Source organism: Salmo salar, chromosome ssa07, assembly GCF_905237065.1.
Source record: "Salmo salar chromosome ssa07, Ssal_v3.1, whole genome shotgun sequence".
Lineage (NCBI taxonomy): Eukaryota > Metazoa > Chordata > Actinopteri > Salmoniformes > Salmonidae > Salmo > Salmo salar.
The window spans coordinates 49,266,222-49,293,145 of NC_059448.1; the positions used below are offsets into that span (position 1 = coordinate 49,266,222).

The window sequence follows — 26,924 nt, forward strand, 5'->3', positions numbered from 1 at the left end:
TTACTGGTATAATTGTTTCTTGTCATTTTATTGCATATACATTCCGTTCAATGAAAAGCAAGGAAAATATCAATGCTTTCTTGAAAATATTTTAATATCATTGGCAACTGAACAGTGTTCCGGTTATATCTGGGACCGGAAACAGTTGAATAATTTTTTTTCCCTAGTGTAAAGTGTATTGCAGCGACACTGTGCGGTGCGGTTTAAACTTCACAGGTCTCAGACAGACATCGAGACATGTGGCCGAGACGTTCTTAAATGTATAACGAGTTAGCAGTGCTATCTATTCGGCTATATTCAGGTTATCTTCTAGCTTTGGAGTCTAACCAATACACGGAAATAAGTGAGACAGCAAAAAATAAACAACCACGCCAGTTTTCTAGCTATTGATTTAGCTTCGGGTAAGTCAACAAACACGTAGCTAGCTAACCAATTTAGCAAGTCTGCAGCCGTTGGCAAGCAAAAGTATCGTTAGCTGCTAGTTAGCCACGGTAACAGCTACCTAGCTAATATAGCGTCTGTACTGTAGGCCAGGCCAGTCTCGTTAGCCAATGAAGTTGAATAATTAACTAGCTAGCTATGAGCATATTTGTTTTGTTTATTGTTACTTAGCTAAATACCATTACGTTGTCAGTAGACTGCTAGCTAACATCTGACTAGCCTATATCAACCAAAAGTAGTTAGCTGACTAGCGCCTGATTATGACCATCTTGTTAACGTTATCTGAATTGTAAACTAGCCAGCTAACTTGTTAACTTAGTTATCAAACTAGTAGAAATAACAAGTAGCTAGTTAACCAGCTAAACATAGAAGTTAGTTGAAGTTTGAGGGGCACTAGTACACACTAATACAAGAATAAGTTGAAAGGTCGTGTTACATCACACATGGGCCACAAAGTTTAAATTGTTAACGTCAGCGACCGCAGGGCATTTCATAATGTTTACTAAATTAAATGTCAACTTACTTGACAGCTATCTGCGAGGTATTTGGTTAACTAGCTGGACATAAAATACAAGACCACAACTCGCCAAATTTACTAGATAGTTGGAAGCTAGCAAGTTTACGTTAGTAGTTGGCTGACTAGCTGGTAAATTAAATAATCCAAGATGCCATTGGATGATAGAGAACATTGCTAACGTTAGTTATTTTAGCAGCTCACATGGTAGAGTGTTGGCCTCAGTGACCTGTATAACCCATTTAATTGAAATATCTGCGACTGTGTCCAGGCCTGCTTGTATTTTAGCCAGAGTTGACACACTGGTTAAGCAATACCTTTTGTTGTACTCTTACCACTGTGGTAAACCCGTTTGCTCTGGCTTTCACTGGACAGTGTTTTGCTTCCTGATTCAGAGGTTAAATGCATAAGGCTAGTTGAATGCATTCAGCTGTACAAACTTTCCTGTTGCTCCACTCACCAAGCAGACATCAACTGGCTATGTACACTTTGTGACAGTGTTTTATTTGATTTTTTTCAAGTTTATTTTATTTAACCTTTATTTAACTTGGCAAGTCAGTTAAGAACAAATTCTTATTTACAATGGACGGCCTAACCCGGACAACGCTGGGCCAATTGTGCGTCGCCCTATGGTACTCCCAATCATGGCCAGTTGTGATACAACCTGGAATCGAACCAGGGTCTGTAGTGACGCCTCTAGCACTGAGATGCAGTGCCTTAGACCGCTGCGCCACTCGGGAGATCTCCAGAGCTCTGACGTCTCCAGTCTCCTGCTTCATCTGCTGGTCGGGAACCCGTTTAGCTAGCGATCCACTATTCAAGTATGCTTGTTTCTTCTATTGGACGTGGAGACCGAGAGAAATCCTTGGCCAAATCAGCCTTTCATTCAAGTAGTTACTCGCCAGACACATGCTGGCAAAGACGAGACCATTTGTTCGCAGTTGCTGTGCTTATGCTGATACAGTTTTAAGTTTTGTCTTATGTGCGGGATAGGCATGGTATACATCGTCCAACGAAATGCTCACTTGCAGGTTCCTTCTCGACAATGCAACAACAATACGAACATAAAGTAAATGACAGTAGAATAGAATAACATTTTTAGCATTAATATAATACAGGAAGGTACAATGTTTACATGTGTATTGGGGATAGGGGCAAGTGTATAAATTGAGAAATTAGTAAGAGTCTGGTGTCAGCAATTGTGATAAGGTGTGGAGAATCACAGCAGTCTGATGCTTGTAGATAGAAACTGTATCTGAGCCTGTTGGTATCAGACCTCATGCTCCGATATCGTCTACCGACGGTAAGGGAGAGAACAGCGCGTGTGGGGGGTCCTTGATGCTGCGTGCCCACCTCAGGCACTGTTTCGAGTAGATATCCTGGATGAGTGAAAGCACCAGTGATATACTGGGCCGCCTTCAACCCCACCCCCATAGGATTATTGTTTATTTACATCTTAGTCATTTAGTAGACGCTCTTATCCAGAGCGGCTTACAGTTGGTACATTCATCTTAAGATAGATAGGTGGGACAACCACATCTGTTATAGTAAGTATATTTTTCCTCAGTCAAGTGATCTTGTAGTGGATACGAGCTTCGACTGGAAGCCAGTGGAGCGTGCAAAGGAACGGGGTGAAATGGGAGAACTTGGGAAGGTTTAACACCAGGCAGGCTATGCCATTCTGGATAAGTTGCAGGGGTTTGATGGCACAAGCGTGAAGTCCAACCAACACCGACTTGCAGTAGTCCAGACGGGAGATGACAAGTGCCTGGATTAGGACCTGCGCCGCTTCCTGTGTGTGACAGGGTCGTACTCTACCGATGTTGTAGAGCATGAACTTGCAGGAGCGAGTCACTGCTTTGATGTTTTCAGACAGAAATTATTCATGACTGGGCAGGAATATAGTATGTGGGTCTGGTTAGCCCTATTCTTCCAAAGTTACGCTAGCAACTTGGTGTGATGTCATGGTTGTAATTTGATTGTGTTATTGGAGTTTTGGAAAATTCAGTCAATATTTTTCATGAGTATTCCCTCGAGTAGAGAGTTGGTTGTCTTGGACATGTTTCTAGATATGTCCTCCCAGTCTTATTGTGTTATTACTATTTACAGCTCGTCTTCCCAATTGGTTACCGCTATAATATTCTCCTTTTTTATTTGATAATTATGTATATGTGCATTTACCTTATGTATTTGCTATTTATCTAATTAAAGGATCTATAGAATATATTTCTGTGCTGTAAGTAAGCTCTTTTCAAGGGAAGGGTCCCAATTTATGGGTCCTATGACCCATGCTACCCAAGGGAAGTGGTAGCACAATTGGAAAATAATAATTTTGAATAGCCTTTGATTTGGGCCTGGGTATGTCTTGAAGTCCAGTATGAACAAAACAATTCATAAAGACAGTGTCATTTTTAAGTACAGGCAATGGAACAATAAATACAGCATAATGGGAAAATGAGAGGGGACCAGTGTATTATGGGTACTACAAGAAACAAAGAGAATGACACCCGTTATGAAGATTTCTAAATACTTAAATGGCTGTTGAAATAAAAATTACTTTGTTTAACGTAAATGGCCTTAATAGCCCCATTAAAAAATGACAAATATTGTTAAAATTGAAGAGAGATGGAGGTGATATCATTTCTCCAAGAAACACATCTAAAGAAGAACATAGAAAATTAGAACTGGCATCAGCACAGTTGTTTTCCTCATCCTACCATTCAGCAAGAAGAGGGGTAGCATTAATGACCAAAAACAATATCCCTTTTCACACAAAGAACCATTGTAGACAGAGTGAAGATACATACTAGTAAATGGAAGGTTTGAGGGCACGGAAATAACGTTAAATGTATATAACCCAAACGAACAAGGACCCGAATTGATATCCAAAATGCTAAACCTACTTATCATGGAGCCAAAGGGGACAACAGTAATGGGAGGATACCTCAACCTTATCATGAATCCCATGTTAGATTGTCAACATAAACACAAGACAGAGAAGGCTGCGGCGACACTAAGAAGGGCAGACTTGGCGGTGGGTCTGATAGATGTTTGTAGAACTCTACACCCTATTTTAAAGCACGCAACAAATATACTCGAAATTAGACTATTTCTTCATGTTTAAAACAGACCTAGCCAAAGTCATTAACCTCCACATTAGACTAATTGAAATATCGGATCATGCTAAGTATGAAACTAAATATATGACAAAAGAAAGGCTTGACAGTCTAGAGATTAAATAATTCACTTTTCATGACATTGAATTTAAGAATAGAATCAGGGCACACTGAAACAATATCTGGAGATTAATGATGGAGGTCTCCCATAATGGAATGGGTGGGGGCCAAAGCAGTGCTTCGAGGCGCGATAATATCATATGCTTCTTCTTCAAAAATAGAGTACGTACCAACCTGTAACTCCGCTATTATTACTGTTCATAAAGAAGGTAAACATCCAGCAGAATGTGCATCGTATCGACCAATATTGTTGCTGAACGGAGACCAAAAATTGCTTACATAAATTATTGCAAATAGATTCAGTAATATAATCCCAGATATCATAAACTCTGACCAAATGGGTTTTGTGTCCAGCAGACTTCTGAGAAATTAATGTTAGGCAAAAGTTTAATTTGAGTGGCGCAGCGGTCTAAGGCACTGCATCTCAGTGCAAGTGGCATCACTACAGTCCCTGGTTCAAATCCAGGCTGTATCAAATCCGGCCGTGGTTTGGAGTCCCATAGGGCGGTGCACAATTGGCCCAGTGTCGTCTGGGGTAGGCCATCATTGTAAATAAGAATTTGTTCTTAACTGACTTGCCTTTTTAAATAAAAACATTAATAATGTAATGGAACACGCTCTCAAGAAAAAACATAAATAGCTTATGCTAACTCTAGATGCAGAAGCAAATAATACTTTTGTGAAACTTTCCTGAACTTGCTGCAAATGATGCAAAAAACACTGTCAGAATAAGGGTCAATGGTACATTATTCTCTAGAGTTCCCGCCACTATGGATGAAATAAAACCATAATGTCGTATCTGGATACAGACTAAATACAGGGAAATCAGAACCAATTACTGTAGGTCAACCAATATCCCAAGACATCAAAACTAAGTTTAAACTTAAATGGTATCAAAATAAACTGAAATACCTATTGATTACTATACCCCAAGACCTGACATTGGAACACTGTGAAACCAGTTTAAACAGGACCTACCTACAAATATGGACATTAGTGCCTTTTAACAATAACAGGAAGAATTTAAACTATTAAAATGAATGTCCTCCGAAGATTTTTATTCCTGTTCCAGAATCTATCAAAAACTATTACTCCAAACACTTTTAAACAGTGGGATAAACTCCTGAGTAAATTCATATGGAGAGGATGAACAGTCCCTGTCCCAACTTAAAACAATCAAACAATGTAAATAAGCAGGGGGACTAGCATCACCAAACCTAATGCATTATTATATAGCCGTCCAACTAAAATAATTGTTTGGATAAACCCAGCATCAACAGCTAAATGGAAAAACCAATAAGTGCAACTATATTTATGAAGATAATCAATGCAATCAATCACACTAGGAAGATAGAAAATGCCTGTATAAATAACACAATAAAGGTCTGGACAAAGATCACCAAAATTAAAAGGCATCCAAACAGATCTTACAGTGGGGGGGGAAAGTATTTCATCCCCTGCTGATTTTGTACATTTGCCCACTGACAAAGAAATGATCAGTCTATAATTTTAATGGTAGGTTTATTTGAACAGTGAGAGACAGAATAACAAAAAATCCAGAAAAACGCATGTCAAAAATGTTATAAATTGATTTGCATTTTAATGAGGGAAATAAGTATTTGACCCCCTCTCAATCAGAAAGATTTCTGGCTCCCAGGTGTCTTTTATACAGGTAAAGAGCTGAGATTAGGAGCACACTCTTTAAGGGAGTGCTCCTAATCTCAGTTTGTTACCTGTATAAAAGACACCTGTCCACAGAAGCAATCAATCAGATTCCAAACTCTCCACCATGGCCAAGACCAAAGAGCTTTCCAAGGATGTCAGGGACAAGATTGTAGACCTACACAAGGCTGGAATGGGCTACAAGACCACCGCCAAGCAGCTTGGTGAGAAGGTGACAACAGTTGGTGCGATTATTCGCAAATGGAAGAAACACAAAAGAACTGTCAATCTCCCTCGGCCTGGGGCTCCATGCAAGATCTCACCTCGTGGAGTTGCAATGATCATGAGAACGGTGAGGAATCAGCCAAGAACTACACGGGAGGATCTTGTCAATGATCTCAAGGCAGCTGGGACCATAGTCACCAAGAAAACAATTGGTAACACACTACGCCGTGAAGGACTGAAATTCTGCAGCGCCTGCAAGGTCCCCCTGCTCAAGAAAGCACATATACATGCCCGTCTGAAGTTTTCCAATGAACATCTGAATGATTCAGGGGACAACTGGGTGAAAGTGTTGTGGTCAGATGAGACCAAAATGGAGCTCTTTGACATCAACTCAACTCGCTGTGTTTGGAGGAGGAGGAATGCTGCCTATGACCCCAAGAACACCATCCCCACCGTCAAACATGGAGGTGGAAACATTATGCTTTGGGGGTGTTTTTCTGCTAAGCTGACAGGACAACTTCACCGCATCAAAGGGACGATGGAGGGGCCATGTACCGTCAAATCTTGGGTGAGAACCTCCTTCCCTCAGCCAGGGCATTGAAAATGGGTTGTGGATGGGTATTCCAGCATGACAATGACCCAAAACACACGGCCAAGGCAACAAAGGAGTGGCTCAAGAAGAAGCACATTAAGGTCCTGGAGTGGTCTAGCCGGTCTCCAGACCTTAATCCCATAGAAAATCTGTGGAGGGAGCTGAAGGTTCGAGTTGCCAAACGTCAGCCTCGAAACGTTAATGATTTGGAAAAGATCTGCAAGGAGGAGTGGGACAAAATCCCTCCTGAGATGTGTGCAAACCTGGTGGCCAACTACAAGAAATGTCTGACTTCTGTGATTGCCAACAAGGTTTTTGCCACCAAGTACTAAGTCATGTTTTGCAGAGGGGTCAAATACTTATTTCCCTCATTAAAATGCAAATCAATTTATAACATTTGACGTTTTTCTGGATTTTTTTGTTGTTATTCTGTCTCTCACTGTTCAAATAAACCTACCATTAAAATTATAGACTGATCCTTTCTTTGTCAGTGGGCAAATGTACAAAATCAGTAGGGGATCAAATACTTTTTCCCTCACTGTTCCTACCTGCGAGAAATTGTAATGGACTGCGACTTTAAGCCAAGGATGATTGATGATACATTTAAATTATGGGCTGACCGGGTATCATCAGATGTTCAGACAAGGGGGTAGATGCATTTCAGAATCTATAAAAAAAAAATACAACCTCCAGAACTGTATTTTACAATTACTTACAAGTGAGAAGTTCTTACTAAAGCAGTGGGACCTAATAAAACGCTTAGTGATAAAAATACATTCCACTCCAAAATGCAGGAATATTAAGTTAAAATTGAAGACAGTTTAATTTTATCAGTTGATCTCAATAACATCACCAGTCAATTCTATATTAAACCAAAAAATTATTTAGCTAGCGTAACGTTACTTTATTTTAGCTAAAAGTATTGCGTACATCTAAATAGGGTTGGCTAGACTTAGCTAGGTACCTTGGTGGGTTTTTTGGACGATCTGATGAGAATCTGAAGAAGATTGGTAACTTGTCAATTATTTGATATAATATTGAATTTGACCTTTAATACTATAGCCCATAGAAACACATTGAGTAACACATTCATAAAAGACAGTCCAAAAAGAAATCATAAGAAATAAGGGTTTGAAGTGTCTGTCCTATATCTAGGATATATAAGAAGGCTCATGAAATATATATATATATATTTTTTTTTTGGATGCATAATTACCCCTTATTTGTTGGCACAAAAGTACCTCCATACTTCCATTGGTTTGTATGGGTTACCTTCAGACGAGTCCTGTGACACTTGTGGGGGTTGTAGAGCAGTCATAATAGTTTGTAGCCATTCGGACGCTACAGATGTTTTCGTGAGAAGACAGATTTTTGGGATGTCTCAGTCTGACAAACACCACTATAGCTCGGCCACCTTCCACCGCAGATGCGGAAGGCCGACATAGGTGGATGCGGTGGATTGCGATGCAAGCTATGCAAAAAAACTGATATCTCTAGTTTAAACTGACAGATGGGAAAAAAATGTAATAAATTGTTACTTAAATTGACAAACAGGTGTGTCAATAGACTCTTAAGGATTAAGTTGGCCATTGTGTAAATAATGCATTAAAGTCGATGGAAAACTTGCTTGACAAATTGGTTACACACACAGATCTCAAGTTTAATGTAATTAAGTGATGGCACTGTGACTGGGTTGTTAACAAGAATCTCTCATTAATTTCTATTTCCAGGGGTCATCTGGTCATTAGGGACAAAGCAACACAGATGACGGGTGTGCCAAAGATGACGGGTGAATCAGGAAATGGTAAGGAACTGCCAGCCAGTCATCATGAAAAAGATCTTTCAGTGGGCTTTGGCGTGATGATTTCATTTGAAAGTCTCTACCCTCAAGTTTGTTCTTGAATGACAAGCTGTTGTGCCACCTCTCTCTGGTTGTCAGACGGACAGACCCCAGAGGGCGACCCGGAGCCGGAAGAGGCGGAGCGGTGTCCTATCTGCCTGGGCGCCCTGGGCCGCTGTGTCCTGGCCATGCCCGACAGCTGCTGCCATTTATTCTGCCTCAGCTGCCTCCTCAGATGGGCAGAGGTAAGCACCATGTACTGTCCTACCCCCTAGACACATCACCCTCTGTGGCAACAGGTAGTGCTGCAACTGGCAAGTTGTCTATTGTGATAAGCCATGGTCTTACTCCCGGTGAGGCTCAGGAGACTATACATGGCTAAGATGTGTGTTGGACTGATGTTTTTTTTTTCTTCTGTGTTTAAGTTGCAGGCAGTTCCATCCTGCCCAGTGGACAGGCAGCCTTTCAATGTTGTCTACAAACGTGATGCTGTGCTGGGATGTGTGACGGTAAGCAGGGGTTTCTCCACTGGCTCGACCTTCTGTTTCATAATTTGTAAATGGCATGTCATGAAACTTCACAAGCTACATTATAGCTTTAGTCACTATGCAGGAAGAATGTACGTGATTTGACTTCAGTTGTGATGTGAATCTCAGGTTCCTGTGAAGAAGAGAGTCAGCCAATCAGAGCTAGAGAAGTGTGGCTGCACAGACCCGGAAGCCAGTGGCTGTTTGTTGAAGTGAGTAGAGGTCTTGTGTTAGTGAAAGGGTTGCCCTGCTGCACAGTTAACCTGACAAAGACCCTTGGTCAAAACGTGGTCTTTAAACTTAGAGAGCATTCAAACAGTGTGCAGCTTAATGGCAGTCACTTTGCGGTGCATTATTATATACTGCTCAAAAAAATAAAGGGAACACTTAAACAACACATCCTAGATCTGAATGAAAGAAATCTTATTCAATTCTGTTTTCTTTACATAGTTGAATGTGCTGACAACAAAATCACACAAAAATAATCAATGGAAATCCAATTTATTAACCCATGGAGGTCTGGATTTGGAGTCACACTCAAAATTAAAGTGGAAAACCACACTACAGGCTGATCCAACTTTGATGTAATGTCCTTAAAACAAGTCAAAATGAGGCTCAGTAGTGTGTGTGACCTCCACGTGCCTGTATGACCTCCCTACAACGCCTGGGCATGCTCCTGATGAGGTGGCGGATGGTCTCCTGAGGGATCTCCTCCCAGATCTGGACTAAAGCATCCGCCAACTCCTGGACAGTCTGTGGTGCAACGTGGCGTTGGTGGATGGAGCGAGACATGATGTCCCAGATGTGCTCAATTGGATTCAGGTCTGGGGAACGGGCGGGCCGGTCCATAGCATCAATGCCTTCCTCTTGCAGGAACTGCTGACACACTCCAGCCACATGAGGTCTAGCATTGTCTTGCATTAGGAGGAACCCAGGGCCAACCGCACCAGCATATGGTCTCACAAGGGGTCTGAGGATCTCATCTCGGTACCTAATGGCAGTCAGGCTACCTCTGGCGAGCACATGGAGGGCTGTGCGGCCCCCCAAAGAAAGACCACCCCACACCATGACTGACCCACCGCCAAACCGGTCATGCTGGAGGATGTTGCAGGCAGCAGAACGTTCTCCACGGCGTCTCCAGACTCTGTCACGTCTGTCACGTGCTCAGTGTGAACCTGCTTTCATCTGTGAAGAACACAGGGCGCCAGTGGTGAATTTGCCAATCTTGGTATTCTCTGGCAAATGCCAAACGTCCTGCACGGTGTTGGGCTGTAAGCACAACCCCCACCTGTGGACGTCGGGCCCTCATACCACCCTCATGGAGTCTGTTTCTGACCGTTTGAGCAGACACATGCACATTTGTGGCCTGCTGGAGGTCATTTTGCAGGGCTCTGGCAGTGCTTCTCCTGCTCCTCCTTGCACAAAGGCGGAGGTAGCGGTCCTGCTGCTGGGTTGTTGCCCTCCTACGGCCTCCTCCATGTCTCCTGATGTACTGGCCTGTCTCCTGGTAGCGCCTCCATGCTCTGGACACTACGCTGACAGACACAGCAAACCTTCTTGCCACAGCTCGCATTGATGTGCCATCCTGGATGAGCTGCACTACCTGAGCCACTTGTGTGGGTTGTAGACTCCGTCTCATGCTACCACTAGAGTGAAAGCACCGCCAGCATTCAAACGTGAACAAAACATCAGCCAGGAAGCATAGGAACTGAGAAGTGGTGTGGTCCCCACCTGCAGAACCACTCCTTTATTGGGGGTGTCTTGCCAATTGCCTATAATTTCCACCTGTTGTCTATTCCATTTGCACAACAGCATGTGAAATGTATTGTCAATCAGTGTTGCTTCCTAAGTGGACAGTTTGATTTCACAGAAGTGTGATTGACTTGGAGTTACATTGTGTTGTTTAAGTGTTCCCTTTATTTTTTTGAGCAGTGTATTTATTTTTTACCACTTATTTGTTTTGTCATTTTTTTGTTGGAGGTGGCTGTTACAGGTACAATATACATGTTAATTTACACACTTAGTTTATACCACATGTACCTGTACTCTAAAGGATACAAAACTAAGAAATACATAGAGAAATGATTGTATTAATCACACAGGATTTTGTAGTAACACAAGTGGTATGTAAAGAAACAGAGGTGGGCCTACACTCCCCAGCCTAACATGCCCGCCCCCCCTTTCCCATCCTGCCTAGCAACACAGGTTGGATGTCAGTTCCCCCATATCTCTATCTGCCCCCCCTTCCCATCCTTCCTAGCAACACAGGTTGGGTGTCAGTTCCCCCATATCTCTATCTGCCCCCCCTTCCCATCCTTCCTAGCAACACAGGTTGGGTGTCAGTTCCCCCATATCTCTATCTGTAGTTATTTGGCGAATTTAGTTGTGACTGATACAAACCTTAGAATGTCTTAGAAATCAAAGCATGTGGACTGCATGATGCGACTAGGCTATTCTATTTGAAAATGTTGCATAAAAAGCTTGCACTCTTCCTTGCCTCAGGCTGCGCAACCTGTTCTCTCATCAAATGATCATATTTTCACCCATCAGACTATTTTCAGTTTAAATTTGTCTTTACTAATATGTCACATTTGTTTTGATTTAGAATGGCCCATTATCAAATGGGTAGGAACAGGGGGAGGGGAAAATGTACTTGTCATCCTTATGCACTCGAATAGCGAATGGAGGCCGCGTTCCCACAGTTTAAATTACGCCAGGTAGGCTATTCCTGTTTTATAGCGGAGCAGATGAGAAATAAATATAGTAGCAGCTGGGATCCTCCTCTTTTTAGTGGCAACCATCAAAACCCTGCTTTCACACGGGATTGCATATAGAAATGTCTGGGCTTATAAGAAGACTTATTTCACTTTGTGGATGAATCACTCTTTGAAGAGTATGCATCCTCACTGCGTGACAGGTGATATACTGCACAAACTATGTATGCCACGGGCTCTCCAACCATGTTCCTGCAGCTACCCAGTACTTAATTTGGGAAACTAAGTGAAATATCTTCATGAACATCAATAGTAACATGTTTTCACAAAGAAACATATTTAAACTGTTGACAGCCCCTATCTGTGCACGCTTGAGAAAGGAATGAAGGAGAGAGAGAGGAGGAGATGAAACACAATGGTGATCTATTCTGTAGCTAAAGTTAATGTCAGCCTATTAATTATGAATATATTAAACATACCCTATTACTAGGCTATTCAAAGTCACTATAATTGTAGGCTAAGTCTGTAAGCCACCTGCACAATCAATGAACCAACAGCATCACCTAGGCCTTATACCTTCACTCCCAGACTCATGGATAGTTTGGAGTGTAGCATAAGGTAACCAGTCCATCCAATATGCATAATAATACAGTCCACACTCCAAGGCGATTACTCCCCAAAAAATGGTTGGGAGTCTAGACCAATTATATATCAAAGACATCTTAAATCTGTGTTTTTATAAAATAAACGTTTTTCTGCCGTGCGAAATGTATTGTATAACAGCACAGTAATTATTTTAATTCCGGGTATTTTTTGGGGGCTTGGGCTCATAAAGGCATATGTCTATACGTAGGCTCTAATATTCGTATGTGTGTTCTACATGCAACGTCTTAAATGCTTTGAATTAATCATCACCTTAAAAAGCGCTCTCCATTTAGTTGTTTGACATTGAAACAACGACCATGTTCAATTTGAAGAACTTCTTTCTTCAAATTGATCATCAGTGAGGTCCAAAAAATGTAGCCTAATGGTGAGGTTTAAAAGCATGCTACTGTTTTAATGATGTGTTTGATGTGATTTTCGATATTTGCATTGATGTCAGTGGTTAGAGGGACAATACAGCCCTGAGTACCAGACCATTAGTGACCTAATGGTCATTAGCGATTTGGGTACTACCAAAAAGACGTCGAATTTAACTGCGGTCATTACAACCCTAGTTGGGAGTTGGGTCCAATTTCATAACTTTTCATTGGTGTTAAATACCAACTTAAAATGTACAAGTTAAGGGTTAGGACACCAAGGTCATATTTTTCCATATTCTATTCCAGTTAAATGGTTGTTCAGATTCACTTTGGTCTTTGAACCATACTTTTTTAATGGCGAGCACAGAATGTGCTTTCCAAAAGTTGCTTATATATTATAGAGATTCAATATTTTTGGGAACCCAGATTATTTATAAATCCTGTCATTGGCATAGATGACCTAAATTGTAAATATTTAAAAAAAGGAGTCGATTGGTAATGTGTATGTCTTTTAATCTTGAAATGTTCTCAAACCATTGCCGTCCATGATATCGGCATGGGTAGTGATTACATATTTGGACCATTTAGAGGGATGCAAAAGGCATTATTGTGAAATAATTGAGTATAATAGGACCATAGCGAGGTTTACAATAAGGGATTTATCAGTGAAGACTACCTCTTCCAGGGCAATGGGATACACCATATTTCTCTCTATACTCAGCCAGGGGTGGAAGAATCATGTCTAAACCAATTTAGGATGGGGTGAAATGCTAGTGCCTGGAAATACAATTTAAAGTTTGGTACAGTTAGTCCTCCTACGTCTTTCCCTCTTTGTAAGTTCATTTGAACCGGGATCGCTTACCTTGCCATATTAATTTTGAAATCACACCATTAATTTTATCCCAATAGCCAGAAGGGCGAGACATGGGAAGCATTGAACTACAGAAATTAAGCCATGGCAATATTCCTTTCTGACGATATATATGCTGCTGGTTAATCTGAGGTTGGATTGAACGTTCTGTTAAAATTTCTGGCAATGGTCTTATATCTACTCCCAAATGTTTGAAATGGGAAACGATTGTGATTTCACAAGTAGAGATGGAGTCCTCCATCGTAGAGAACGGCCGAGCCGATATTGGCCTTTCCTAGTCTTTCGGCCCTTCTCTATCGGCTTTGCCTATAGTCCCTCTACATAGCAAACCTACTGTTACATTGAGATGTACAGTTATTTATAGAAGAATGTCTTAATTTGGGTTCTGATAGTAATTCCCCTGTTTCAGATTCAATAGTTGCTATATCAGCTAATTGATCATTACGGCTTAGCTTGTTGGGCAGTAAATGACTGGGACGATTACCATAGATGTCATGGTTGAGTCTAACTCGATGGATGGCAAATTCTGCTTCGTCTTGTCAATAAATTAAGTTGTGTCTTGACTTTGGAAATAGTAATAGCTACCTGGTCTGAAAAAAAGGGTTTGTTGAAAACGCTCTAATGCAGTTGCATACATTTTTATAAAACCTTTGATGGTATTCCATAGAATTCTGACATTTGTAGTAAGGGTGATGATCAGACAAGCTCATACAGTGCCTTCGGAAAATTTTCAGACCCGTTGACTTTCTCCACATTGTTACGTTACAGCCTTATTCTAAAATGTATTAACTTTTTTACTCAGTCTACACACAATATCCCATAATGACAAAGCAAAAACAGGTTGACATTTTTACTAATGTATTAAAAATAAAAACTGATGACATTTACGTAAGTATTCAGACCTTTTACTCAGTACTTTGTTTAAGCACCTTTGGCAGCAATTACAGCATCGAGTCTTCTTGGGTATGACGATAAAAGCTTGGCACACCTGTATTTGGGGAGTTTCTCCCATTTTTCTCTGCAGATCCTCAAGCTCTGTCCAGTTGGATGGGGAGCGTTGCTACCCAGCTATTTTCAGGTCTCTCCAGAGATGTTCTATGGGGTTGAAGTCCGGGCTCTGCCTGGGCCACGCAAGGACATTCAGAGACTTGTCCCGAAGCCACTCCTGCGTTGTCTTGGCTGTGTTCTTAGGGTCGTTGTCCTGTTGGAAGGTGAACCTTCGCCCCAGTCTGAGGTCCTGAGTGCTCTGGAGCAGGTTTTCATCAAGGATCTCTCAGTACTTTGCTCTGTTCAGCTTTCCCTCGATCCTGACTAGTCTCCCAGTCCCTGCCACTGAAATACATCCCCACAGCATGATGCTGGCACCAAACGTGACGCTTGGCATTCAGGCCAAAGAGTTCTATCTTGGTTTCATCAGACCAGAGAATCTTGTTTCTCATGGTTTGAGAGTCTTTAGAAGCCTTTTGGCAAGCTCCAAACGGGCTGTCATGTGCCTTTTACTGAGGAGTGGCTTCCGTTTGACCACTACCATAAAGGCCTGATTGGTGGAGTGCTGCAGAGATGGTTGTCCTTTTGGAAGGTTCCATCTCCACAGAGGAACTATAAGCTCTGTCAGAGTGACCATCGGGTTCTTGGTCACCTCCCTGACCAAGGCCCTTCTCCCCCGATTGCTCAGTTTGGCTGGGCGGCCAGCTCTAGGAAGAGTTTTGGTGGTTCCAAACTTTTTCCATTTAAGAATGATGGAGCCCACTTTGTTTTTGGGGACCTTCAATGCTGCAGAAATGTTTTGGTATCCTTCCTCAGATCTGTGCCTCGACACAATTCCTTCGACCTCATGGCTTGGTTTTTGCTCTGACATGGACTGTCAACTGTGGGACCTTTATATAGACAGGTGTGTGCCTTTCCAATTCATGTTCAATCAATTTAATTTACCACAGGTGGACTCCAATCAAGTTGTAGAAACATCAAGGATGATCAATGGAAACAGGATGCACCTGAGCTCAATTGCGACTCTCATAGCAAATGGGCTGTTTAAAAAATTTAAAAAAAACTTGTTTTCGATTTGTCATTATGGGGTATTGTGTGTAGATTACTAAAGGGGAAAAAATAATTTAATACATTTTTGAAGGCTGTAACATAACAAAATGTGGAAAAAGTCAAGTGGTCTGAATATTTTCCGAAGAAATTGTATGTCGAATTTATTTTTTCTTCATTTTAGAAAATAAAGGTGTAGATAAGAGAAAATGGAGTACTCTGTTTGAGTAGAAACTCCTAAAGCAAAAGAGTAGACTATGTGCTCACCGGGCATCAATGAGGTTGTAATCAGAGAGTATATGTTGGAGGGCCTTGGTTACATGTGGATTGTAGTTGGTCTTTAGATTTGTCCCACATGTTCAAAATGGCATTCATGTCTGTCCCAATAACTAGTTGGATTTCAATTAATTCTAACAATAGGCTGTTCAGAGAATCAAAAAACTTGTGATCAAACGAATTTGGAGCATACACATCAATAAAGGCAATTTTCTTTCCATTATGGATACATTTAAGGAACGTGATTCTGCCTTCTTGGTCTTCACCTTAACCAAGATGGTGATTATTTCTTGGAGCATTGCTATATCAATATGGTTTCTTGCTAGGATATCAAGACAGCTAGGACATTTGATTAGTTGAGTAGGTATCCACTTTAGAAGTGAGCAATGACGAGATTCATTTACCGGTTTTAATTGCAAGTCGAGGGCAGAGGTAATTTCTCCACAAACAATCTCTTGCATAGTAGCAGCCAACTCTTTCTGTTCCCACCTGCTAGTTGTTTCTCCACCTTTAATATGGTGTTATATGTTGACAATTATTTTAAAATCTACTCCGGGGCCAGTTTATTACGTACACCCAGTACTGGGTCGGACCCCCCTTTGCCTCCAGAGCAGCCTGAATTCTTCGGGGCATGGAAACATTGCTCAATTGGTATCAAGGGACCTCATGTGTGCCAGGAAAATAGTCCCCACGAATTGTGCGTTCCGAGATGCCGTTCTTCACACCACTGTTGTACTGTGCCGTTATTCGCCTGTTTGTGGCCCGCATGTTTGCACGATTCTTGCCATTCTCCTTCGACCCCTCATCAACAAGCAGTTTTTTCCCACAGGACCTGCCACTGACTGGATGTTTTTTGTTTGTCACACCGTTCTCTGTAAACCCTAGACCAGATCAAATATCTGTTTGGGATTCTTGCAATTAATTTGCAGTCAATTTGCAGTCTACAAATTTGTAATTATGTTCCAGTCTCCTGACCAGCCGCTCAAGAAAGAAAATCAGCCCACGGTTGAACTAGTTGATGACCACTGTCGTGCATGAAAAGTCCACCGACGATCATACCACGCTCAAAGTTGCTTAGGTTACTCCTTTTGCCCATTCTAATGTTCAATCGAACAGTAACTGAATTCCTCGATACCGATCTGCCTGCTTTATATAGCAAGCCACGGCCACGTGACTCACTGTTTGTAGCAGCAAACCAATTTCGTGAACGGGGTGGTGTACCTAATAAACTGTGTAAGTCTGTAAATGTAAAGTTATTTTGCAAAAAAATTCACGAGAAAGCCACACGTTTCAATGCATGCCACATTTTATGACAAATGTAAAAAACACATTTATATTTAAGGAAACAAGGAGGAAGATGGAGGAGACTGAAGACGGAGAGGACATCAGAAGCCAAAGGCCTTATTCGGAAATGTATGTGCTTATTCTCCTTGCATAAATCATCTTTCCTTCATTTGTGGGCATTTTATTCATGAAGTGTAACAAGATAAATTGTGTTCCCCAGGCAGCGAGGATGACCCCTCTGTGTTGACCAAGAAGAAGGTTAGTAATTTCAGGCCCCTTGTAGAGGCATCTATTTCATAATAAATAATATGTACGGTTCATGCAAGATTTTATGGGTTTAGAGTCCAACTGTGAAGATATGTAATGCATGCGATGCAACTAAGAAACAAGTTTGTTTTAGCATGCTAGATTCGCATTAGATTCACACTACATGCACACACGCATACCGACACAACACAAATACATTCGTGCATTCGTAAAGTATTTAGACCCCTTGACTTTTTCCACATTTTGTTACATTCCAGCCTTATTCTGAAATTGTTTAAATAAATTGTTTTCCTCAATCTACACACAATACCCCATAATGACAAAGCGAAAACAGGTTTAGACATTTTTGCATTGATTGGAGTCCACCTGTGGTAAATTCAATTGATTGGACATGATTTAGAAAGGCACACACCTGTCTAGATAAGGTCCCACAGGTGATAGTGCATGTCGGAGAAAAAAACAAGCCATGAGGTCGAAGGAATTGTCCATAGAGCTCAGAGACAGGATTGTGTCGAGGCACAGATCTGAGGAAGGGTACCAACACATTCTGCAGCATTGAAGGTTCCCAAGAACACAGTGGCCTCCATCATTCTTAAATAGAAGAAGTTTGGAACCATGAAGACTCTTCCAATAGCTGGCCAAACTGAGCAATTGGGGGAGGGTCAGGGAGGTGATCAAGAACCCGATGGTCACTGGCAGAGCTTTATTTGGTATTTTATTAGGATCCCCATTAGCTGTTAAAAGCAGCAGCTACTCTTCCTGGGGTCCACACAAAACATGGAACATAATACAGAACATCATTAGACAAGAACAGCTCAAGGACAGAACTACATACATTTTTAAAAAGGCACACGTAGCCTACAAATCAATGGATACACACAAACTATCTAGGTCAAATAGGGGAGAGACGTTGTGCCCCGAGGTGTTGCTTTATCTGGGTTTTTTTTAACCAGGTTTGCTGTTTATTTGAGCAATATGAGATGGAAGGAAGTTCCGTGCAGTAAGGGCTCTATATAATACTGTACGTTTTCTTGAATTTGTTCTGGATTTGGGGACTATGAAAAGACCCCTGGTGGTATGTCTGGTGGGATAAGTGTGTGTGTGTCAGAGCTGTGTGTAAGTTGACTATGCAAACAATGTGGGATTTTCAGCACATTAATGTTTCTTATAAAAATAAGTGATGCAGTCAGTCTCTCCTCAACTCTTAGCCAAGAGAGACTGGCAGGCATAGTATTTATATCAGCCCAATGATTACAATTAAGAGCAAAACATGCCGCTCTGTTCTGGGCCAGCTGTAGCTTAACTAGGTCTTTCCTTGCAGCACTGGACCACACGACTGAACAATAATCAAGATTAGACAAAACAAGAGGCTGCAGAACTTGCTTTTTGGAGTGTGGTGTCAAAAAAGCAGAGCTTCTCTTTATTACGGCTAGACCTCTCCCCATCTTTGCAACCATTGAATCTATATGTTTTGACCATGACAGTTTACAATCTAAGGTAACGCCAAGTAATTTAGTCTCCTCAACTTGTTCAACCACCACACCATTCATTACCCAGATTCGGCTGAGGTCTAGCACTTAAGGAATGATTTGTACCAAATACAATGCTCTTAGTTTTAGAGATGTTCAGGACCAGTTTATTACTGGCCACCCATTCCAAAACAGACTGCAACTCTTTAAGGGTTTCAGTGACTTCATTAGCTGTGGTTGCGGATGCGTATATGGTTGAATCATCAGCATACATGGACACACATGCTTTGTTTAATGCTAGTGGCAGGTCATTTGTAAAAATAGAAAAGAGTAGAGGGTTTAGAGAGCTGCCCTGCGGTACACCACACTTTACATGTTTGACATTAGAGACGCTTCCATTAAAGAAAACCCTTTGAGTTCTATTAGATAGATAGCTCTGGATCCACGATCTCCACAGATTTCCTCTGTGGAGATGGGAGACCCTTCCAGAAGGACAACCATCTCTGCAGCACTCCACCAATCAGGCATTTATGGTAGAGTGGCCAGATAGAAGCCACTCCTCAGTAATAGGCACGTGACAGCTCGCTTGGAGTTTGCCTAAAGGACGCAGACCATGAGAAACAAGATTTTCTGGTCTGATGAAATCAAGATTGAACTCTTTGGCCTGAATGCCAAGTGTCACATCTGGAGGAAACCTGGCACCATCCCTACGGTGAAGCATGATGGTGGCAGCATGCTGTGGGGATGTATTTCAGTGGCAGGGACTGGGAGACTAGTCAGGATTGAGGGAAAGATGAACGGTACAAAGTACAGAGAGATCCTTGATGAAAACCTGCTCAGGACCCCAGACTGGGGCGAAGGTTCACCTTCCAACAGGACAACGACCTTAAGCACACAGCCATGACAGCGCAGAAGTGGATTCGGGACAAGTCTCTCAATGTCCTTGAGTGGCCCCGGCAGAGCCCGGACTTCAACCCCGTAGAACATATCTGGAGAGACCTGAAAATAGCTGTGCAGCGACGCTCCCCATCCAACCTGACAGAGCTTGAGAGGATCTACAGAGAAGAATGGGAGAAACTCCCCAAATACAGGTGTGCCAAGCTTGTAGCGTCATACCCAAGACTCGATGCTGTAATCGCTGCCAAAGGTGCTTCAAAAAGTACTGAGAGAGGGTCTGAATACTTACGTAAATGATATTTAAGTTTTATTTTTAATACATTTGCAGAAATGTCTAAACCTGTTTTTGCTTCGTCATTATGGGGTATTTTTGTGTGTGTGTAGATTGAGAGAGAAAAAAAAACCTATTTAATCCATTTTAGAATAAGGCTATAACGTAACAAAATGTGGAGAAAGTCAAGGGGTCTGAATACTTTCCAAATGCACTGTACATACACATGCCTACTCACACACTTAATTTACTGCTGTTACTATGTTCTTTATTATACTCTTATTGTTATCTATCCTGATGCCTAGTCACTACCCTGCCTTCATGTACATGTCTACCTCAAATACCTCATACCTCTGCCCTTTGATCTGGCACTCCCTGTATATATCTCATTGTATATTTTGTATTCCTCTTGTGTTACTACTTTGTTTTAAACTCTGCATTGTTAGGAAGGCCTAGTAAGCAAACATTTCACGGTAAAATCTACACCAATTGTATTCGGCGCATTTGACATAACATTTGATTTTAGATTGTTGGTTAGAAATATGTTCAGCATTCCCCATGTTTGAATTTGCTCAGCCAAGAGTTTTCGATAATACTCTGGTGTTGAATAAGTAGTATCAACGTGGCCCCATGTCCTCATAGGCCCATTTGTTCCCACTGGGTGCTTGTCTGGTATTTGCAACCACCAAGCCTCCTTTTGAACGGGTTTCTCTCTTTTCCAGGTGAGAAGACCTGTGTGCTCTTGGTCTGCGGCCCAGACAGGCACAGCAATGGGGACTATGACACAGTGCATGTGAGTAGGCCACTTCGTTAACATTTTGATTTGCAGCTCACCGAGCAGAGACACAGTAACTACTTCTTATGGTACTTCACAATTTGTTGGAAACCCTGTTCTAATCATCATTGTCCTAACAAAGTTTAAATAAATGGACTCTTTCTCTCTCAAGTTTGTTTTTGACTTAAAGACAACCAATGAAAGATGTCCTTTTTCTGTGTGTGTATATTGTGTCCTTTGTCTACTCTGCAGTGCAGAACCCCTTTGGGTGCCCGAGGAGGAGCCGTCTGAGGATGACTGTAAACAGTGTAGCCGCAAAACACAAGACTGCCCATTTATGCCTGTTGCTGTACCCGTTCCTGCCAGTGGCAACTCGAGGTGAGTTGGTTCGCACACAATTAATGTATGTAGTTGGAGTGTGTGTATATATTGTAGGTAGAGGTTGTAGGTTGAGTTAAAGACCCTGTGAAAGGTGATAGTTTTTCAATGGAAAGTGATTTTAAGTGAGTAGTGATTTTGAGTGCATTTGACAGTATGAGTGAAATTGGTCAGCATAATTTGTAGAGCTCTGATCTGATATTTCCCTCCCAGGCAGTTGTTCCATCCCTCTGAGTGGAGTAGCAGCCCCTTTCCTCTGAGACCCCTCTCACCGTTCTCTACTACTGCTTCACCTCTCGGCTCGGGGCATTTTGGTGAGTCCTGCTTTGAAATGCTTATCAACCATTTAGTGAGTCTGTTCAAAGGAACCCCCTCAGGTTTCCCCCCCCCCCCCCTCCCAAAACCCGGTATAAATGTTAACTTGAATCACTGAGTTTGAATGAGGTCACGCAAGGTGACTGTAAGCTGCTTGGCTACACGAAGCTACATTGTGGCAGTAAGCTACTTTTTCTGAATAATTTCCATCATGTGTCTGGGTTGTACATCAGGAGTTCAGTTTTCCTGGCATCAGGAGTTCACTTTTGTGAAGGCACCAAATCCAAACCTTTAATCCATAGGTTATGCCTAATTTTATGCTACATTTGACCATTGTTTGATTTCTCACAATACTTCTAATATTCATGATTATGTCTCATAATAAGTCTTTCAGGGAAGAGTTTGCGCAGTCACCTGCCCCAAAGGAGAGGAGAAGAAGGGCACACGTGGATCTGGCTCCAAAGGCCCCTCCAAACAGACAGAGGCCCTGACAACTAGGCGCTCTGGCCGCCACAGCAGGGCTGAGGAACAAGCTCCTGCACAAGACCCTGCATCTTCGCAGTCCCACTCTTCAGATTCCGACACTTCCACAAAAGCGGGCAAAAGCACCGCAGCCGCTGGTAAGAGGAAGGGCAAATGGGCAGCTCAGCGAAAGCCCAGCGCCAGGAGGAAAGCCCAAGCGAGAAAAAAGGCCTCCAAAGTCATCCTCAGTAGTCCATCAGGAAGTGAGGAAGAGGAAGCCAAAGAGGAGGAGGAGGAATTAGAGCAGCAGAAGAAAGAGGTAGAGGAAAGGGAGCAGCTCTCAGACACTGCAGTGAGCCCACAGGCTGTGCAGCGCAGCTCCAGCGCTACCGAGGAGGAAGGCCGTCCAGAACCTTCTGCTTGTGATGCCCTGAAGGACACTGAGGACCAGCCATGCGAAGATGAAAATGATCTTTCTGAGGAAGAGGAACGTGGGAAGGAAGAAGAGGAGGATGGTGAGGAAGAGGACCAGAAGTCACCGTCGTCAGATGTAGAGCTGAATACCCCTGGGCTCTCCCCCGACAGGGACCAAGGTGCAGGGGAGAAACACCCGGACCAAATAGAAGACCCAGAGAAAAGCAACTCACCCACCTCTTCCAACTCACCAGAGAGACCATTGGAGAGCCCCCAGTCTGGGCAGTCAGGACAACTTGGGGAGGAAGATGCTGATGCCGTGGAAGCCACTGACGATCCAACAAAAGTGAAATCAGATGATGAAGCCTCAGTGAAGGAGGAGAAAGCAGAGGTCTCTCCCTGCCCAACTGCAGAGCCTGAATCTTGTACTGGCTCGACTCATTGTGACTCTCCAGACGGGATTGTGTCCCAGAGAGTTCAAGGCGCCTCAGAAGCAAAAGTGTCCGAGGAGGACAGGCCGCATGATCCAAAGGATGTCACAAATGAAAAATCAGCAACCGGCAGCAAAGAGGACGGTCTGTCTGAGGATGACACAGAAGCAATACCAATGGACTGTGATTCACCCAGTAGTGAGCGCAGCACCAACCTGGCCTCTGATCCACCAAAAGAGACTGAAAGTACAGCTCACGAGTCCACAAGCCAGGCCACGGAAGACAAGAGGAATGGTAGCAGGCAGGAACGGGAGAGCTCGGTCAGAGAGGAAAAGGTAGAGGAAAGGAAGAATGGCAGGCAGCGCAAGTCGCGGTTCCACTCTGCTGCCACCACTTGGTCTCCCAAGAGAGAGTCGAAGCAGGACTCATCGAGGAGGTCGCGCTCCAGATCTCAGGAGCGCAACAAGGAGCGTCAGGCCTCGGGCAGCCGCAGCAGGGAACGGGACGCTGAGAGGGACGCCCCCAGGACGGACCGTAGTCGTGACCGTAGTCGTGACCGTAGTCGTGACCGTAGTCGTGACCGTAGCCGTGAGAGGAAAAACAGGAAGCGCTCTAAGAGCCGTTCCAGATCTAGTTCCAGGTCCAGAAACAGGTCCTACCGAAGAGGGTCCTCCCCGCAGCGCCCAGACTCAGGGGGACAGTCACCACGGAAGAGGGATCGCTGGACTGGAGATGGATGGAGGGCTGGGCCGGGTAGCGACCCCTCTCGGAGGAATTTCCCAGAGAGGCCGGCCAGAGACGCGGGCCGCTCTGAAAACGGCGGCTTTGCAGATGTTTCCCCCAGCAGGGAAAATCCTGACTGGGTTATGGAGAAGGCGCGTGCTGACACAGAGGCCAGGGTGACAAGTGGCCCTCGCTGGGAAGATAAAAGCTGGGGCGGAGATCGTGGACGAGGCACAGGACGAGGCCGGGGAGCCTACGGAACCTCCAACCAACAGGGGGAGCAGGCAGAAAACCGGTGGCAGCCCAGAAACACATTCTCAGGGACCTCAAACAATTCAGGGGGCGACGCCTACAGCCGATTCAACGAGAACCGTGGCGGCCGCAGGAAGGAGTCTGAGATGGGCGAATCGATGATGGACCGCTCCGGCTGGTCATCAGCTTCCAGCTGGGCTGTGCGGAGGACACTCCCGGCAGATGTGCAGAACTATTACTCCAGGAGAGATCGAGGGGGAGGTGCAGGCTCTGGCAGCTGGAGCAGGCAGGAGGAGACGTCAACAGCAGGTCAGAACCCTTCTTTAGATTGTGTGCCATGGAGTGTATGCACTCATTACTGTTACTAGTTTCACTGCGCATATCGAAATGGTATAGCTGATGCCTGTTGCACAGTTGATGTGGATCCCACTTCTGCCACCAATGTAAAACTTAATAAAAGCCCAGAATGTACATTAGGTAATCTAATATTATTCTTGATATTTATTTTTGTCTATTCAGACCCAGCTCAGAGTGAGACCAATGCCCAGCCCAATGCAGGTGGAGAAGCTCCACCCGCCCTGAACGTCATGCCTCCCCAAATGAACGTCCTGCATTACCCAATGGGCCCGCGAGGCCCACCTGTCAGCCTGCAACCACCCCCCTTCGGGATGCCTCCTCAGGTCCCCATGCACCTCCACTCCTCAGTGCCTGTCCTGCAGGTCCCTGTGACAGCTGCCCAGGGCCTCCCACCACCACCACCACCACCACCTCCCATGCAGCAGGGCAGCATGACGGCCATACAGGCAGATAGCCGCACAACACAGGTAAGGAGAGGAGTATTTTGCATCCTTTTTCAAAATATAATCTTCTGGACCCAATCAATCTGTTTGAGTATTTTCACTTCTCTCGTACTTTGTCCCCATGAATTGCCCTGCTGAATACCTCCATGCCTCTTTCCCAGATGATGAGCAGCATGGCAGGCCATGGCAAAGCCCCCTTCATGCCCACCATGACCAAAGTAGGTGGCGCCACCACAGCCCAGGCCCACAGCATGGCCATGCCATCCTCCACCACCCAGCACAGCAGGGCCGCCCCCCCAGACAGCTCCAAGAAAGAAAAGGTAATGTCACCGCCACAAGTAACAACCACAGCACCAGGTATTGTTCTCAATATTCTCAAGTGGCTTCCTATACTTTGTGTTTTGTATATACTGTGGGGAGCTACTTTGCTAGTGAATGATTTATTTGCATTCTGACCCAGATAATGAATGATCCTTTTATTAGATTAGAACTAGATTTCTTAACTTGATATCTGCTTTAGAAACAACAGATCCAAGAGAGAGCCGTCAATGAAGTGAAAGCAGCCATGAAACCCTACTACCAAAACAAGGACATCACCAAGGACGAGTACAAAGAGATTGTACGCAAAGCAGTTGAAAAAGTGAGTGGTTAAAAACCTTTGGTATTTGAACTTAGCTTTTAGGAGTATTAAAACGACTTAGCTTTTAGGAGTACACGTAGCTTTTAGGAGTATTAAAAATAAGATAAATAACCCAGCAGAACTCAAATAGGGTGTCTAACAAATCAAAACAGTCTGTTTATTTTTTGATTTGCTGAGGGCATTTTATATTTCAGGTCTGCCACAGCAAGAGTGGAGAGGTGAACTCTGGGAAAGTGGCAAACTTGGTGAAGGCCTACGTAGATAAATACAAACACGCTCGCAAGAAATGAACCCTGACATCTGCTGAGGGGGAAACGGTCTCAGCCCATCTGCTTAAGTGCAATTTCTACCAGGTGTAACACAGCCTCCCGGCTGACAGACTGGAGCCCGACTTTTGATATCTCTTAATTTACCTTGAAGATTTTTCTATAGATTTCATATTTTGTTTAGAAATAATCCAATCGGAAACTGTAGTGTGAGAAGACCGTTATTTCAAGTAGATCTTGTGGCTTGGGAACTACTATGAGATAGATGCCCAGAGTAGCTGGAGCAGTAAGGTTAGCACCTGTTCTCTGGTGAGATGGACATGGAGCTATGGGTAGTACAGAGGAGAGCACCCTCTTGTGGAGCCAGCTGGTATAATGAATTTCTCCCTCTCTCTACCGTGGACCTCCTAATGACTTCTTAGTTAAAAAATATTGTCATTGTTTCTCATTTTGTTTTTGTTTTATAAATATTATATTATGATAATTCTGGAGAAAGCCTAGGTAAATGTGCATTGCCTTTATGACTCTCTAGGCTGCATCACACAGGCAGCCCAATTCTGATCTTTTTCCACTAATTGGTCTTTTGACCAATCAGATCAGCTCTGGAAAAGATCTGATTGGTCAAAAGACCAATTAGTTAAAAAAATATCAGAATTGTGGTCTGCTTGTGTAAACTCAGCCTTAGTCATCACAGCTCAAAGCTTGTGGACTGGATATGTCTTTTTGAGTGTAATTGTATCAGGGACTTCATTGGTTGAGAGTTGGAGATCAGTTGTCCAATCAGCAGTGAATTTGTAGCGTGCGGTATGGGTCTGGCAGATCAGGTGAAAACGGCCATGTCCCTTACTTGTTAAATGTGCTGCGTAAACATTGTGCGAAATAACTAGAGAGCAATGAAATAAATTAGCTGCTTCATGTCTGGCTATGTGTGTGTGTTTGTGGTCAATCATGGAAAAGTTATTGACCCCATCCATCAATTTTAACATCAGAATTTCTATTTTTAAAGGTCCAATGCAGCTGTTTTTCTCTATCAAATCATTTCTGGGTAACAATTAAGTACCTTACTGTGGTTGTTTTCAATAAAAAATTGTAAGAAAATATATGTAAATAGCTTCTTGGCAAAGAGCAATTTCTCAATCAAGAATTTAACTAGGACTGTCTGTGAGAGGTTTGTGTGGGGAGGGGAAAACTGAAAGGTAGCTGTTATTGGCAAGCAGGTCAAAATGCCATCCCACCAAAACAGACTGAAATTTCAGGTGCTTTTCACACAGCTCTTAACACTGAAAGGGCATCATTTTTCACAATTTTACCTGACAGACTTCTTTT

General features: G+C 43.2%; 1 protein-coding gene across 2 annotated transcripts; it reads left to right on the top strand.

Moving 5' to 3' along the window:
- Positions 1-172: 172 nt before the first annotated feature.
- LOC106609516 (protein SCAF11) lies at positions 173-26,698 on the top strand. 2 transcript variants are annotated; one of them, XM_014208424.2, is made up of 15 exons: positions 173-401; positions 8,401-8,474; positions 8,610-8,755; positions 8,936-9,019; positions 9,167-9,249; positions 17,297-17,367; positions 17,459-17,496; positions 20,865-20,935; positions 21,170-21,295; positions 21,509-21,609; positions 21,997-24,201; positions 24,412-24,716; positions 24,854-25,012; positions 25,213-25,332; positions 25,527-26,698. In XM_014208424.2, exons 2-15 carry the CDS (start codon positions 8,435-8,437, stop codon positions 25,620-25,622), a joined length of 3,645 nt encoding a protein of 1,214 aa, XP_014063899.1. In that variant the 5' UTR covers positions 173-401; positions 8,401-8,434; the 3' UTR covers positions 25,623-26,698. The 2 variants fall into 2 exon arrangements, with proteins under 2 accessions (XP_014063899.1, XP_014063901.1); XM_014208426.2 differs by having other exon boundaries at positions 25,222-25,332.
- Positions 26,699-26,924: the final 226 nt, after the last annotated feature.

Bases quoted from the DNA above. Each gene is read 5' to 3' on its own strand.
- LOC106609516 (XM_014208424.2), top strand. From the start codon at position 8,435: ATGACGGGTGTGCCAAAGATGACGGGTGAATCAGGAAATG. The intron at 17,368-17,458 runs GTATGTGCTTAT...TGTGTTCCCCAG, and splicing joins CAAAGGCCTTATTCGGAAAT to GCAGCGAGGATGACCCCTCT. The intron at 17,497-20,864 runs GTTAGTAATTTC...TCTCTTTTCCAG, and splicing joins CTGTGTTGACCAAGAAGAAG to GTGAGAAGACCTGTGTGCTC.